The sequence below is a fragment of the Grus americana genome, chromosome 8 (genome assembly GCF_028858705.1).
Source record: "Grus americana isolate bGruAme1 chromosome 8, bGruAme1.mat, whole genome shotgun sequence".
Lineage (NCBI taxonomy): Eukaryota > Metazoa > Chordata > Aves > Gruiformes > Gruidae > Grus > Grus americana.
The window spans coordinates 22777394-22794282 of record NC_072859.1 but is presented as its reverse complement, the minus strand read 5'-3'; the positions used below and the strand labels follow the sequence as shown (position 1 = coordinate 22794282).

General features: G+C 36.3%; 1 protein-coding gene across 3 annotated transcripts in view; it reads left to right on the top strand.

The window, feature by feature from the left end:
* MIGA1 (mitoguardin 1) overlaps positions 1–16889 on the top strand; it is a 42285-nt gene that overhangs the window by 10034 nt on the left and 15362 nt on the right. For all 3 annotated transcript variants that reach the window (XM_054833035.1, XM_054833033.1, XM_054833034.1), the window contains exon 8: positions 14445–14545. In XM_054833035.1, the coding sequence (XP_054689010.1) occupies positions 14445–14545 (101 nt within the window). The remainder of the gene's footprint in view (positions 1–14444; positions 14546–16889) is intronic.

Genomic DNA, 16889 nt, shown 5'->3' with positions numbered 1-16889 from the left:
AATGTTTTGCTTTGTTTTTTCTCTGATACACATCATGGTTAGGTATAGTTTGTGGATTTTTTTTCTGTTTTTTTCATCTGAAGCACTTGTGATTAGCCACAGCTGGAGATGGGGCTCTGACGGTTGGACAAATGCTATCGAGTGTTATCAAAAGACTTGCTATATAAATGTCTGACTAGCACTTGTTATTCAGAAACCCTGGGTTATAATGAACTCCAAATTTGGTCAGGAAGGAAAGTTACAACGGTAAAAATTTCCACTCTCTCCCCTACTTGTCTACTAGGCACAGATGTTGCTCCTTCCCAAAACCTTTAAATGTTATTCTTCCCAGGTCATCATTTCCCTCTACTTAATCAAATTAAGATCTTAGTGCTGCCATTGATTGATCATATCACAGACTTGCTTTTTGTTTTGTGATCCAACTTACCAGTTGAAGTTGGTTGGCGTGATAAACAATTTGCCAACTAGCTTTGAGAAACAGCCTTCTGGAGGAGACTGGCAACGTGTTACAAGGAGAGTCAGGAATGAGTTACCTGGGACGTGTTGGGATACAATAGCTTGTCCCTGCAACCGCTGTCTTTCATGATGTGGCCTGAAGTGCTTCTCTTCTGTCTGCTATGACAAGTAAAAGGTGACTTGTTAGAGCAGGCAATCATCACTTGAAGTGGTTGCATGCTGTAGTCTAATTGCCTTTTGTTTGATTCTTATATAAATTAGCACCTCCAAATGTGGGGTTTTTTTTTCCCCTAGTTATATGTAAATTATATATTTTTTTTCTCCCAGATATTTCTACGTATTCAGCTTTTAGCAGTGCAGAAGACACAGCTATAAATAAATTTTCTCACTGTGGGTAGAATTCTATTAATAGTAATAATAATAATAAAAATAATTGCAAATAATAATTTTCAATTCTGTAAGCTATTGTTGAGTTATAAACAATGAATATAGCCCTGGAAAGGACTTGTATTTTAAATAGGTGAAATAATGGAATGCAATTATGTTCATTGTTGTTGCATTTTCCATTAGACTTTCAGAATTATAATATAAACCAGCAAGCTAAAATAGGATTTTTATAGCAGAAATATTTCTGGACATGAAGTTAAAACAATTTTTAGATTGGATAGTAGGAAAAATTTCTTCAACAAAAGAGTTGTCAAAGCATTGGAACAGGCTGCCCAGGGAAGTGGTGGAGTCACTATCCCTGGAGGTATTTAAAAGGTGTGTAGATGTAGTGCTCAGGGGCATGGTGTAGGGGTGGACCTGGCAGTGTTAGGTTAATGGTTGGACTTGATGATCTTAAAGGTCTTTTCCAACCTAAATGATTCTATGATTCTGTATAGGGCTAAACTGCTGTTGTTTTTATGCTGATCCTCTTAAAACTGCGAAACAACATGGAAGCCTAGAAACAGGCTTTCCTGAGGCAGGCATAAGCAGGAAGGAGCAAATTAGCAGAAAACTGAAACAAAATATTCATCTGGTTATTTCTGAGTGGTGAATGTGAGGGGTACAGGGTTAAAAGCTTCCAATACTTTATGTAGTCTGTCCTTGAAGAAAGTTCTATTTTTTCTTTCCTTCCCCCCCCCCTTTTTCTTTTTAGATCTGTTCTAGCAGACTGAAATGTTAGTCAAGCTAACTTTGGAGGAATGCAAAGAGTTAGGAGAGAAACAATAGCTTTACTTACAAGCAGAATTGCAGGTCAGAGGGGAAAATTCTCAAATTGTAGGGCTCCTTGTCAGTACTGAATTCCTAATACTTCATATTATTATTTTGATTTCTACTGTAAAAAGGAATGCTGGCACTCAAACTAATGGTGACTTGTGTACACTGGCCCTTAAACTTTTTGATAATAATATTAAAACTTATGCATTTATTACCTTTTTATTTTAAAAATATTTACTTTTTATTTTATATTAATTGTATGATTTAAAACAAATGAACTATTTGAGCTACTGCAGTAAAAGATCTCTCACAAAATTCTGTGGTGTTGGATGCTTTTGATGGAAAGTTTGTCTGTTTCTTTTTTTAATTTTCTTCTCACACTCAAAGATATGCTTGGCATTTTGGAGAGAATGAGTACAGCCTTTAACCTAGTGACAAAATTCTTCGGAGAATGTATTTACATATTAGAAACATTTTCTCTAGCTGCTCTTAAAACAAACAAAAAATCTTTGCATAATCAATGAAGCTGGTGAAAGCTCATTTTTATATATTTTATTAACACAGACTTCTATAATGTTTTACTGTCCATGGATGTATATCTAGGGCCTGTATTTTCCTTCCTGCCTCTGACATGTTAATGGAAAAATTTTAGTTTGAGAGTATTATGTTTTATTTGGTTATGTACAAGAACTGTTTCTAATTATGAGGCTCCAGTGAGGAGGTCAGCAATTTGTAGTAATTCACTTAGGTGTGCTCCAGTAATACATACTATAAAATAATTTCAAAGTAGTGTAACTTTTTATGACAGCTTGAAAACTTTTTCTTGCTTTGTGTTCCTTCAAGATAAAGTTACATTAAAGGATTTCTTCATTTCTTGGAGAAGTACAAAACCTTTTTCTAGTGGCTGAAACAGAATTGAAATTGAAACAAAAGGAAAAAAAAAGCTTTTTCTGTTTTAAGTGTGGAAATACATTAATCCCAAGAAATGCTCTCATAAAGGAGAGAAAACAATATTATTAAGTCTGAAGAAAAGCCCAGAAAAGTTCAAATCCTGTTTTAAAAAAATTAATGCATATTTTGAACATAGCTTTTACAGTTTGTGGAAGTTCAGTAACTGCTGAAGCTTACTGCATTTTACAGTGAGGTCTCTTGTAACTTATTGTTGCAACTCCTTATTTCTGACTCCCAATAGATACTCAAAGGGCAGATGTTTGAGTAGTACGTCTTCTGCTATCAATAATATTTTAGACTTTCCTTTAAAGGCATATTTGCCCAATATTAATAACTCTTCCTTTCTAAAGCGCCTTCAGCAAAATTCTTTACCAGAAATCACCTAAGCACAGAATGCTGAATACTAGAGTAAGATGGGTAGTTAAAAGTTCAACTTAAAACTGTAAAGAAGAATATTTCTGCAAATGTTGAAAAGATTATCATGCTTGCCTTTCTCAGAGATACTTTTAATTTTGGCCACACTATACTAAAAACGCAAAAAAGCTTTGCATGGATCTGCAGTGAAGTTACTGGTACTGAAAAAGATTAGTATTTGATAATCTGTATCTTTATGTTGGTATTTGATAACCTGGAGTGAATGTTTGTGTTTATCTTAAAAGCTGAAGCATAGATGCTGTTCCATTGCATAGTAAAACAAATTAGCTGAAGTCTTTTCAACCCAAGATAGTCTATTTCACCATACACTCAACCAGCATTGGAGAACTCAAGGTCATTCACTGTATGTTAGCCAGGGGATATGGATAGAAATTTTCAAAAACACTTCCAGTAAGATCAGAAAGAGAGTCTGTTTCTGAATTTTGAGGACCCTTGTTACCATTTGCCCAACAGCTTTGCTCTTAGATCCAGCCGTGCAGGCTATTTATACACTTTCTTGCTTTCCCTTAAATGGCATCCCTGAAACCTGTCGTCTTTCTGTCCACACCAAAACTCCTGTTTAAGCCCTTGTCTCTCTCACTTCTTGACTCCTGCTGTGTTCTCATGCCTTGCCTTGTCCATTAAAACTTGCTTCTCTCACATGGACTTAACTGTTGTTTATAAAAATCACTTTTGCTCTTTTTCTCTGACCAGATTGTTCCTTTCCCTTAAGCTGTCTCTCTCCCTCAGGAGCTTTCTCTCTGAATGAAATACAAGCTATTTCTCCTTTTTAACTCTAAAGGCTGCTCGTAACTGAGCCACAATCCACCTAGCTGATTTAATTTCCCAAACTTTGTTCCATTAGGTGTTCCTGTGCTTCCCTGCTCAGCCCTCCTAACACAAAATCCATCTGCTATTTCTCAACTGTTTCTGCTAGCTCCTTACAACATGTGAGCAGCTGCAATCGCCTCTCTCCCCAGATCTCTTCTTAGCGTGAGCTTCCTGGTTCTACACAGTTACCCGGGCAAACTCTAATTACTTTCTCCCTCTTTTTCCTTTCTTCTCTGCCCATCAGTTTTAAATCCCTGATAAAAAGGAGGAAATATAATTAAGCTGTTCCAGTTCCTTACATGAGTAAGGATGCTCATACAGCATTTATGCAATTAGGGCCCCATAGTACTACTCAGGCAGGACTAGATAACTCCTGCTGCATTGTATGTGTTTATCACTTACCCCACAACAGCAGATGCACATGACTAACACTACTTTAAAGGCACGTTTTTGAGTGTTCCTTTAGCATCTCTTTTTGTTGGCCATTCTTGTGCTTAGTTTTAGTCAATACCTCCTCCATTTCTTTTTAAACCTTTTTTAAAAAAGTACACATTTACCTTCTTTTTGTGTAAAGAAAAGTGATCATTTTCCCCACACACCAGGGCTTGATTTAATAACCACTTGCCTTCATTTCGAACACTTTTGAAAAGTGGTGTATAGAATATGTATGGAATAAGTGGAAACAGCCTTCCAAAGGCAGGAAGTTGCCTTTTTTTTTTCCCCTGTCACATATTTTTGTGGTATATTCTTAACAAGTTTTAGTTTACAAATTCTTTTTCTTACTAAAAGGATGTATATACACTTAACTTCTATCTGTTTATATACATTGTGAGTATAAAAGTTCCAGAGGTGGGAAAAATCATACCAGACAGATGGCAAGTAGTGAGGGCGGGATAAGTGTTTATTTTTCTGGCTGGAGTATTGCAGTGTGAGGTTATATAAACTGATGATCAAGAACATGTTTTGGCCCATAGAGCTAATTCCTGTTTTAAGACTTCTACTAAAACAATTTATTCTTGCATTAAAGTCTATTTTTGAGAGACTTGTCTGAAACATTCTTGGACAAAATGAAGGAAGGAGAGCCAGAATGGGGTGGGAGAGATACAGACAGTGATAGTTTAGAGTTTAAAAAGACTTCAAAAGTAATCAGCTCTCTTAGCTTGGTAGCTTAATCTTGAAAGTGCAGAAACAACATTTTGAACTTTTCTGTTTGCTTTTGAGCACAATATCAAAATGCAATATTGATGGACATGTATAAAATCAGCAAATGCAGCTCTGTGCACTATAGTTCCTTTATTAATTCAATAGTTCAATTGGGGCTAAAATAGACAAGCCCTTGAAAAGAAATAGAATACCGAAGTTTAAAATGAAAACATTGTGTATGTGTGCACACATGCAAAAGCTAACAACTTAGTGGACAGGCCTACTAAGTTTAAATCTTGCTGCCGTTTAAGTCAAAGGCTCTGAGCCATCAGCCTGGCTTAAATGGTTGTAGCGTTTCCGCGTAGCACAGTCTTCAACGGTTGCTGTTTACTGGGCTTGCTATTTAGCGCTAGTCATACCCCATCACTACAGTGATACACATTTATTTACCAGGCATCTAGTTTGTGGGGGTTTTCTTAATTGTTTACCCTATAGCTGGGAGGCTCAAGTAGCTTGTGTAAGCATTTCATTCCTAAAGGCCTTTTTATATCTTACAATTTTCTTAAACTTTTGTTTCAGCTTGAAACGTTTCAAAATTGAACCTATATGTGGGAATAAATCTATTTTTGTGGAAAGTTATAGAAAAAGGTTCTGTGAACAATAACAACAGGAGGAGTAAGATTTATTATTTACGTGTCATATTTTCTCATGCATGTATTTATGCAGTTAATTTTTTGTAACGTTTTTAGTAATTAACTGGGTTTGAAATATGTTTTATTTCCCTTTTGATAGCTCAAGCTAAACTTTTTTTTAATAAATTACTGTCAATTCTCTAACTTTTTGTAGGATATCTGATCTGTGCACTATGTCCCACCTTACCTAATAATCCTGTTCGTAGCAAAGTGCTGTAGTGTAGCTGATTCAAGAGCACGTCGATCACACCAGACTTTATTCTCTTTACAGCTATTTAAAGCTGCCCTTGTTCTACATGCAGATATACTGCAAGTATTTAAAGGTAAACATATACATATTTCCAGATAGCCTAAATTTATGTACATTCTTTATTATTCAAGCTTTGCTTTATTTTACTTAAATTTACCTCAGATAACTAGTATATTGACTAGATGGCAACTTTAGCTACATCTGTTCGAGTAGTTGCTAAGCAGTGTCAAGCTATCTTCCAGGGTCAGGTTGCACTAATCATTACTTACATTATAATTTGAGTATTAATATGTTGTTACTAATGCATTTAGCAACCTTATAGTGTTATTAATCTATTATTTAATTTAAGTTTGATAACTGGTGTTATTTAGTAAACTAAAGGTCCAGAGGAAGAACTCTTCATTCAGTACAACTTATCAGGATTCTTATCTCATTCTTTCCTCCTCTCGGGCTGGGGGGGGTGGTTGGGCAAGGGCAAATGGAGTGCAAGCAGGCACCAATCAGTAGGGCACTTGAGATATTCTTTGTGTCTTATTGTTTAAAGTTAAGCATGTGTCCTGCTAATTTAGGTTCTTAAACTATATGCAGTGTGCAGCTAGTTTTGCAGAAGCCGGAGCAGCTTCACTGGAGCCTGCAGAATTCTTTTAGGCAGTTCTGCCCTGAACAAGTGAAGACTAGGTTTATTATGCTGTCCCTGCAGAGTTCGCATGTGTCAAATATGCTAGCATCTCCATTCTGAATACAGAATCTGAATGCTAGTCCAAATCAAATATATGTATTTGCATCTTCTGATATTTATTTCACTGAGCAGCATCAGTTATATAGTTGGTTCTGTCTCTTAATTCTGGGGATAGAAAGGTATCAATCTTTCTTTTCTGATACTGTCTTCATACATGTAAGTGGAATTACCAACTGCTGGACAACATATTTTTCTTTTAATGGAAGAACAAATGAATATGTAGGTTCCTTTTATCAGTCTGTCTCACTTGCTTTGAAATGTCAACATCCCTGAAGCATAATATGCTAGATAAAGAAAAACCTTTCCAGCAATCTTGTTTTTAAAAATCTTGCTTTGAAGAGAACCTGTTGGATGATCCCATACCCTTGTGCTGTGTCCATCAAAATAGTCTATATGCTAGCATACCAAACTGTTTACTCTATCCCTTTTTATATAACAAATTAGGAAGCTTTATAAAGCAACAAGTTTCAGGAGCTGAACAACAGTTGCTGGTTATTCTTGTCCTTTTTCATCACTGAGTGTGCTACAATCTGGTTTTCTACCAAGAGGTGCATGGTAGGGAAAGCCAAAGAGGTGGCAGTGAACTGCCTTGGAAGGAAGCAAGGCATACTGGTAGTAATGCAATTGTGTAACTATCTTGCTTTAAGTACCCACTGATTTCAGTTGATTGGCTTCAGTTCTACTACACCTATGTAAAAGGGAGAAGTTCACTTACTTTAGAGACTCCTCTCTCAAGTCTGGTGAGAACTTTTCTACCGAACCTGCTTATGGAGGCCTCTGGCATAGGAAAGGTATTAAAGGAGTTAATTCTAGATATGTAAGCCTCAAAATTAACCTGGTACTTCCTTCTCCTGTAAAGATGACATTGCATTTTGAATCTGCTCTGCATCACAATGAGTTAACGTACTATCACACCGAATGTGGTTGAACAGACCATTCCATTGTCACTAGAAAGTGTCTGTGCAAAAATAGTGGTAGGTTGCGCTTGTTTTTAGGATGTGAAGAACTAAGAAAAGGCAGTGACGTTCGAATCTGATGACTAAGGTATCTGGCAGTCTTCACAGTGCTGTGCTATAAATCCTCAGTGGACAGCCTACATTTTAAAATAAGCGGCACTGGAATTCAAACTAGACTTTGCTGTGGACAAAATAGATGTGATGCTTTCTGAACTACAGCAGAATGGAGTACCCCTATGAAGAGGAACCAGTGACAACTTTGTGTTGCACATCCATCTAAATAGAGTCTATCCACATTAGACAGATGAGCAAACTTGATTGCCAGATATTCTCTCTCAAATCAAATACAAGTACAGAAACTGTTAACTATTAGACTTGAAAACAAGAGTGTGGTCAGAAATCAAATTCTCCTGTAAAGGATAGGGATTTAAAGCTTAAAATCAAGGAAGATCCACTGATTTTTAGCTTCAAGGTAAAGAAAAGAAGTTGCAGAAAACTGTAACCCTGTGTAATGTGCAGTTACGAATAATCAAAGTTTACATTTTCAAAGAAATGAAAAGCTGTATGTTAGGGAGAGACCTAGCAGTGATGCGTAGTTTACACAGGATATACATCTCAAATTTCTTTCAGTATCATATGTCTATGTCAAGCAGAGAGTCAGAGCAGTAAACTAGGGAAGTGAACATATGCATACATTTATTTTGTGTTTACTAAGCTGATTTCTCAGCTGTCAGCACATATGATATGTTAGTTCAGGTTATAAAATACACATTAGATGTGCTTTATTTTCTTAAAATTCAGATTTCAGCAATCTAGTACCATGTGTGCTTACTTTGCTTTTTCCTTGAGATTTGAATTGCAGAAATCCTCATGGTGAGGTTTTTGTATTTTCAGATTTTGGTTTTATGGTAAAGCATGCCACAAGGATTCAGGGACACCTTTCACAGGTCACATTCTCTACAACAAAATGCTATTTCCAGCCTTTTGATAATTTTTTTTATTTAAAAAACCCTGCAACTATCAGAAAATATCAATGCAGTTATCAAATTTATCAAAGTTGTTTAGCAGATTTAAATCTTGAAATAATAATTTACCACCATTCCAGAATATCAAAACTATAGAGTATTTCCTAATACTCCTGAGTTATTTAATGTACCTGTGTCTATGGATTACAGGAAATAAATCATACTTAAATTCCTTTCTTAGGTATATTTGGTGTTTACTTGGAGAGACTAAAATGATTATTTATGCACAAACATTTTGTGCTAGATAAGAGCATTCAAGGTCCTTGATTTTACTGTTTTAGAATACAAGAGCAGTAGCCATGTTGTTTTGGTTTATACATCATTAAACATGTGGTGTTCAGCAGATAATAATTTGGTTTGTCCATAAAATTACATTATAAACATTGCAGAAATTGCTATTATTGCTTTCCAAAGTATGTGGAAAATCTCTTGAAGATTATAAGGTTATTTTAGGCAAGTTGCATCTTTTTCCAGATGACAAATATTGCAAATCAGTACATCTCAGTTTTCAGGTGGATTTTATTGCTTATCTATGTAAACTTAATGGATTGTATTACTCAGTTTTTATAGGCATTATCTACTTATTTATATTTAAGCATGAAGAATCTTTTACTGTCATCTATACATGTGCTTTTAATTTAGCTTTTAATCAGCTGGACTCCTTTTGTCTTAAGAATAATGTCAAACTAATAAATACAGAACCCAGTGTGAATGAAGAACATCTTGTATCTTGCATAATGATAATCAGGTGAGCATCCAGTGTGTTGGAAAATGGACCTTTTTATACCTGTGTGAGAGTATTGTAGTGGAAGGCTTTTATGTGGACCTCAGAGATTATAGCTGTACTTGGAAACAATTATGAAAGCTCTGTTGAGTCAACTTTTACTGAGGAAGTAAGATTTGGCGTTCTGTTTGCACAAAAGTAGAAGATTATTCTCTGCATGAAAACTACTAAGGTATCTGTTAAGGATGTAATCTGAAGGCTCAGCAGTTAGCTCAGCCAAAGCTTACCTTGACAAAAGTCTGTGAGTACTAGGAGGAAGGTAAAATTGCAAATACTAAGTACGTGGTGCTGTCCCATACTCAGTTTTCCCCAGTTGTTCCTTTCCATTAGACCACTGCTTTGGTTGCTGAGTTCCTAGTCAAATACTGGTGAGCAGAAGCTGTGTGTTCACAAGAGGGGTCTGCTGGAGGTGTGAGCATATGCTGACAGCCAGGCTGGCTGATCGTACAGCACTGGAGTGTCTTTTTGTGGGTTGGTGGGGGTGGGAGGAGTGTTGTTTTGGTTTTTTAAAGGAATCTTTCGCTCCACTTTGCATCAGAGCGGTCCCAACAAAGAACAATGAGACATGTTTAACTCGTGATACATGCTGATGCACTGGTGGAGTACAAGATTTGGTTAGATATTTTTAAAAGACCCTGACCTGAAATATATTTTTATGCTGAAGTCAGTAACAGCTTTGTTTATATACAGTGAGGTGAGATGCCTCTAGCTATAGGCACTTCCTTGAACCCAGATATTTGTGTTACTGGTGAATGTAAACACATAATTTAACATATCTGTTCAATCCAGAATGGTCTGTGTGGGCACCCTGCTCCGTTCTTGGCTTGCCTTTTTTAATTTGTTGCTATATGACCAGTCATCAGAAGGTACCATCTGAAGGTTGGGATTGTTTTCTTTTTATAAATATGACATAAAGTAAAATTCACTACTTTCTAGGTGCATCCTGTAAGATTTCATGTAGTACATTAGTAGCTACTTGGTAGGACTGATGATTTTTTAATGAATAGTCAGTCAACACTCTCAGAGTTATGACTATTTATAAACGTAAATAAGGCTGCTTTTGGATGCTTCAGCAACAGTGGTGACAAACCACTGTGCCGCTTGTGACTAGCTAGAAGACTGTCATACATTCTCTTGCAACTGAATTATTCATGCTTCTGTGCTCTCTGAACTTGATTATTGCAATTCCTTTGTCCAGGCATGAAGCCACACATCTAAGGGGGCTGATTAGCACACAGCACAGTGGCTGGCTGTGCGGGTAGCGTGGCAGAACACTGGGACCCTGCTGCTTTCGGGGTACCCTGACTCTTCATAAGTGGATTCCTTTGCAAGGTTTTCTCCTCTTCAGAGTCTGTCAGGTCTCTCCTTTCCATCCTGCTTTCCTGCTTGTGATGTAGTACTGCGCTGATGTTCCACTGAAGTGAGAGGGCTGGGGAGAAAAGGAAACCATGGCTTTAACAGTGGCACTCAGAATAAAATTCCTGAACTCCCAGTGAGTTCTTTGCCAGTGGGTAAGTGCTTTCCTTTTTTAACTGCTGCACGTAAGTGCCAAACTCACTTGCAAACTCACACCATGTTTCATTCAGGGTTGGAGGGAAGATAATGTATAAGCAGTTTCAGAATTTTGAAACACTGATGGTGAATATACTTCCCAATTGAATGCTAAAAAGTTAATTTGTGTGCAGTTCCATCTTAAGGTCAGATTTTGCTCTGAGCGTTTAGAGTGTTGGTTTTGTGGTCTCTCTTACAAGACGAACCTACCAGAGCAAAGACAAATAAATATTCTAGATTAGTACTCTGTGAATAGATGTGAAAGTAGTTTTGTTCTGGTTTGGGTGGTTTTTAGCCTGCTTAGTTTCAAATAGATAGTCGTTTGCAAAATCTTAGAAAGCTAAGATGAATTTCACAAGCTTTAGCAATACTCCATATTCTTAGCATTTTTAATACCCTTAATCTAACTTTAGAATCATGTATGTGTTCTGAGGCGCTACAACCAAGAGTCTTGATGGCAATTACTGTTGTCAGTATCGTGTCTGAAACTCTACTTCATCCTCTCTACAAATATAAATGAACCCAAAATAACTCCCTGGCTTCTCAACTAAGTAAGTACATTTGAAGCTCACATACTCACTAGTATTCCTTTCCTGAAGGTATTAGACTACATGAGAACTAGGGTATGACTGTATGAGCAGTTGCAGCCGCTGGTGGGTGGGTTCTTCTTGCAGCTGTTCATTCCAGGAGTCTCATTGTGCTGCTGTCTCTTTTTTTTCATGTTCTTGTGTCTAAGAATGTTCTCCTGGTTCTTGTATGGTATGTACTCCAGCTGTAACTGAATTTTCACCCTAACATTTTCATAATAATGTGCTCTTTGCACAGTGTGGGTATTGCTAAGCACCTGCTTGGCTAAGGATATTTTAGGGTGTTAGGATGGTGGTGGCCAGAAAGTCAGAAATAGCTGACAAGGCTGTTTTGTTTTCTTTGGGGAGGCTGTGCTTTGTATGCACATATCACTTGCCAAGGGTATTATTTCCCTCAGCACTACCAACCTTTTTTCAATCTTTTTTTTTTGACATAACATGCAAATTTTGTTCCTTTTTTGTAGCAATGAGAATTTTCTTTGAGTGAAAACACAGATATTCCATAGTCAACTAACATGTTAAAAACACACTAGCTAGGTGACAGTTTTAGGCCCGTATTAGAAAACTTGGAATTATGACTTATTCAGCAAATATAGATGTATTCAAAAATCTTACTATCTGTAGAGCTTCATGTAATTTGTAGTAGGCTGGATACAAACTCTACAGAACAACCTCTGATTCTGTGGTATGCTGGGCTGGAAAGTCTGTGGTTTGTTCATTTACACCAATTATTTTTTTACATATATGCAGAATAAATTTTAGTTAAATAGCATGATTCCCATTTATAAGTAATCAATCACATAGCCCAGTGTTAAAAACTTCGGTGTCAGTTTGGGGATTTGTTATCATCGAGCTATAAACTCATATGAAACAACAACAGCACAGTAATTACCAGACAATATCCAGCGGCTTCAAGGCTTCAGTCCATGGTACAGTGGGGACTTCCCTGTGAGGGTGGTGGAGACATTCTTGGGTTGAAGAGTTGAGTCCTTACCTTAACATCTCCATTAAAGCCATCAGTAAGATCTTTATCAGTATGGTCCAGGCTTTACTATCCTAGGAGTTTGTAATTTGCATTGCTACTTATGAATATAGCTGTTTATTTCTCATGAAGTGTTGCAAGTTGCTTGCAGACTGGGAGGATCAAGAAAAGAGTATTTCTTTCGATTGCACTTGAACCAGGTGCTAGAGGGCTTTAACTGTGAGATGTAGAAACTTTTGTTTTAATTGCATATTTATTATGGAAAGCAACTTAGCCAAAAGGAGAGGTTCAGCGGAAAAATCTGCAACCAGGCTATACGTCCCTGTACTACCCTATGTTTAACAGTATTATTGCAGTTTCAGCAACTGCTTATGTGAAAGAAGTTTATTAGAAAATCATTTAATGTAATATTAGAGGGGGTTTAATGCAAATTATGAGCTAGAAATAAGAAGGAAACATCATGTTACCCATCTGCTCTGACCAGACCTCAAGCGAATGCTTTACAAACCACAGTTTGGTTTTCTGTTCCAGCTCTTCAAATTCCAGTATGTGATTGTTTCTCAACCAACTTGGATGTTGCTGTACTTTTTCTCTTGGTTTTAAGAGGTCAGAAAAAAGAACAAACTATTAAGAATGATCTGAAAAAGTCAGAGTTTCATATGAATATTGGTGAAGTTGTGATTACAAGTTGGAATCTGCCTAACTCAATCTAGTAAAATCTTAGTCCAAACTTTTAATAATTTTTTCCCTCAGTGATTAGTCTCAAAGACAGATATTTCTTGTTACGTGCAATTTTTGAGCTGTCATTCCAAGTCCGTAACTAATAAAACCATAACAACCACTGAAATAATAGTTAAGTTATGTGGATTTGTAGCATTTCAATTGATGAGTAAACCATTCCAGTATATTGGCATTTGGCCACTTTGCTATGTAATGGTGTTTTTTAAGAAGTATTGCCGTAGCAACAGATCTGGATGACATTGGGTAGCTGGTTGCTGCTGACTGTTAGAAATAAAACAGACTTTTAGCAACATGGTAATGTTTGAAGGTAAGTAACCCAAAATAAATGCCTTCGCTCTAATGAGAATGTAGTACGAGGCACATCAAGCCAAAGTCTGATTTACTGACTTATGATTTTAATCCCATGAAAGTGTCTCTGTACAGTGAAAACAAAACCGTGTATGCTAGTAATATGTGCAACCGTTGAAATCGGAGAATAAAATAAAGGAAAACTGAGAGAAACTGTATTGGAGGTGATTGTAAACATAAAATATTGGGGTTTTTTAAAGGCATTAAGAATTCTAGTACTATAGGAAATGCTTCTGGATGTGTCGCTTCAACGGAAAAGCTTCTTGGAGGATACAGAGAAGGTTAAAAACTTAATTTGCTCTCCTGAAGAACCAGCAAGTGACAAAAGACATGAGAAATAGAAAATGAAATAAATTCAAGTGAAGCTGAAACCTGTTTTTTATTAATAACTTTTATTTAGAACAGTTTCTTGGTTACTAAAACATTGACCATTTGTTGTATAACACAGCCAAGTTAAAAACTTAACAGAGGATTTAGATCAATATAGCAAAGTAGTATCTTTAGAGAGATCTTTAGAAGTCTATCAAATAAAAGGCAAAACCCCTGGGGAAATATTTTTTTTTCTGTCTGCGTTGCAGATGATAGTTGCAAATCCACTTTAAAGACAGAAAAATACAGTCACTTTATGTTAGCAGGTCATAGGAGGCTTTACTCTCGTAGTACAATGTTGTGCCTTCCAAATGAAGTACTAAATTAAAGTATACATGAAACACACTTTCCAAACTTAAATGGAATTTTCTCATGGTCTGATAATCAGTTTTGTGTTTTGTTTGTGTTTGGGTTTTTTTAAGATAAAAATACAGACGTTACTGTAAAGGATAATACGGATGATTTCTGCCTTCGAGATACATTAAGCATTGCATCAACAGACTCCTTTGTTTCCACAGCTGAGGTAAGACTCTTTAAGATTGCTTCTTTAAAGATTCATTGATCTATTTGAACAGTGAACAGAAGAATTTTAATTTTTTGCTGATTATTGTAAGCAAAGTCTGTTTCTCTTACAGGGACAAAATGAAGCTTTCCTTTCTTAGTTGTAACCAGCTTCTTAGTAGTTCAAGTAACAACGTTGGGATCAATTTGCTTTTTTTTTTAAGGTGCACTGGCAGAATGTTTCCCCAACTCCTCCTAAAAAGAAGTTGCTTTTGAAAAACGTATCTGTTTTTCATGAGTGAAGAAGCACAATCAATTGAGGCTATAGTTCTTTTCACCATAAATTGCATTTTTCTATTATCTGTTTTTTCCTATTCTCTTACCATAATATAAAGATGTATGAAGAAGGCTGTGTCTTTTTTGGAGAGGAAATTATTAGAAATTGACAGGTATCTATTTTAGTACGTTCCATGCATAATATAATGTACTTTATCTAACTTTCCCTAATCTTCTTGGATAAGACCACAAAGGAAATAATCTTTGGACAACAGGGCATTGCCTATTACCTGAAATCTGCTACAGCTCCCTTGAAGTATTTGAAAGAATTTTATACACAGCGACACACTTATTTGAATGAGGAATATCTCCTTTTATAGTCTCTCAGGAGCTGAAGCACTCTTCTCCAAATTACAGGAAAGGCAATTGATCTCAATAGATACATTCAGTGTTAGATATTGCTATCATGTATGCACTACAACTAAGCTACTAAACTCAGTTGTAAAAAGAGAATTGCATACATGTTCTTTGCAATTATCTTTTGACTGTCGATTGTGTGGTTTGTTTTTCCATTATACAATTGCCTTGATTTAGTAATTCACATTAAACTGTGATTGTCTTGATTTAGTAATTCATATTAAGTTGTGATGGCATGCCTAGCGTTCATTCCTAACTAAGACTGTGTCTATAGAGACTGGTTACTCTTTTCTGTAATTTGGACAAGACCACAATTCAAGCTTGCTTCAACTCTATCACCTCTTGACAGAAGCTGTAAAACATTATGGTTTGTACACTTTGTACTGTACCTTTTTTTTTCCCATCCATGAACTTTCCTAGTGCTTTTGCAATATGTGAAGACGGGAACAATCCATTATGCTCATTTATCTTTCTTGGCTTAAAAAACCCCACAAACCAAAACAAAAAACCACAAACAAAACCCCAGAATGTATCCACCTCAGTGGTGATTGTCTAAAGAAGTATTTGAGTCAGAATTGGCAACAGAGTTGTCTTTATATATCCTGAAAATGTCCTCCTCATTTTGATACCTTGCAGCCACTTCCGTCAACTCTTTCTTCCAGAACAAAGTTACGAAGATTTTCTCTTCCTTTCCAGTTGTTCTAGCCTTTGCCAATAGAACAAGATCTCTGATCTCCTTTCTCAGATTTTATTGAAGAATCTGTTAAAATTCTCAGCTGATAGGAGTCCTGAAGATTAACAAAGCCATAAACAACTTGAAGTTCGGTGTTCAAATCGGAACACCATGAAAATTCTGGATTAAATATGAGCCACTAGGCTTAAAGTGCAGGACCAGTTAGCTCTCTAGTAGTAGCTGTTGGGGCACCATTCTGTGGTGCGTGTAAAATAAAGCTGTGAATTGGTTCTCTTAGGAATATAGTGTTACCTTAATGTAAAGTTTTGTCCATCCTCTGGAGGGGGAAATGCTTTAAATTAGTACTGCAAATAACTATGGCAATGAGAAGGAGTAATAACTACTTTTCAGTGTGTTTCAGCTATTAGTAGAGTGATCACTTTGATATAACTGGATTAGAATTGACATTTTTTTTGCCATGATTTTTTTGTTCTAGACACGATGATGCCAGGTAGCTGCTTCTTGCTTATCTGCTTCTTTCATTTTGTTATTCTTGTACTTGCAAAAAAGTGGAATATTTCAGGCTAAGAGGTTTGAGGCTTTTCCAGCTTTGGATTTGTCTCAGCTAATGAGCAAATAGGCCGTTTTCTTTTGTCCTGTGGCTCCCTGATTGCAGTTATAATTTTAGTAACTATCCTAAATTGTATGCTAATAGAAATGTTTAGCAAAGTTTTGAAATCTGAAATTCATATAAGCGTTGTGTGACTTTTGCCCAACTGCAATCATTCGTAATTTTACCTTCGGGGAAATTACAAAGTAGCAGCATTTTTTGTGGTCACATCATACTACAAGCTGTATGTTGACAGTTACTCATCTTCCTTCTACATTGCATCCTGTCCCAAGGAGCAGGACTAAGCATTTTGTGTGACTCTGGTTTTAGGGACTAGAAGCTATTTCCATGTTTCAGTGCTGACACAGTCAAGTCAAATTTAGTTCACTG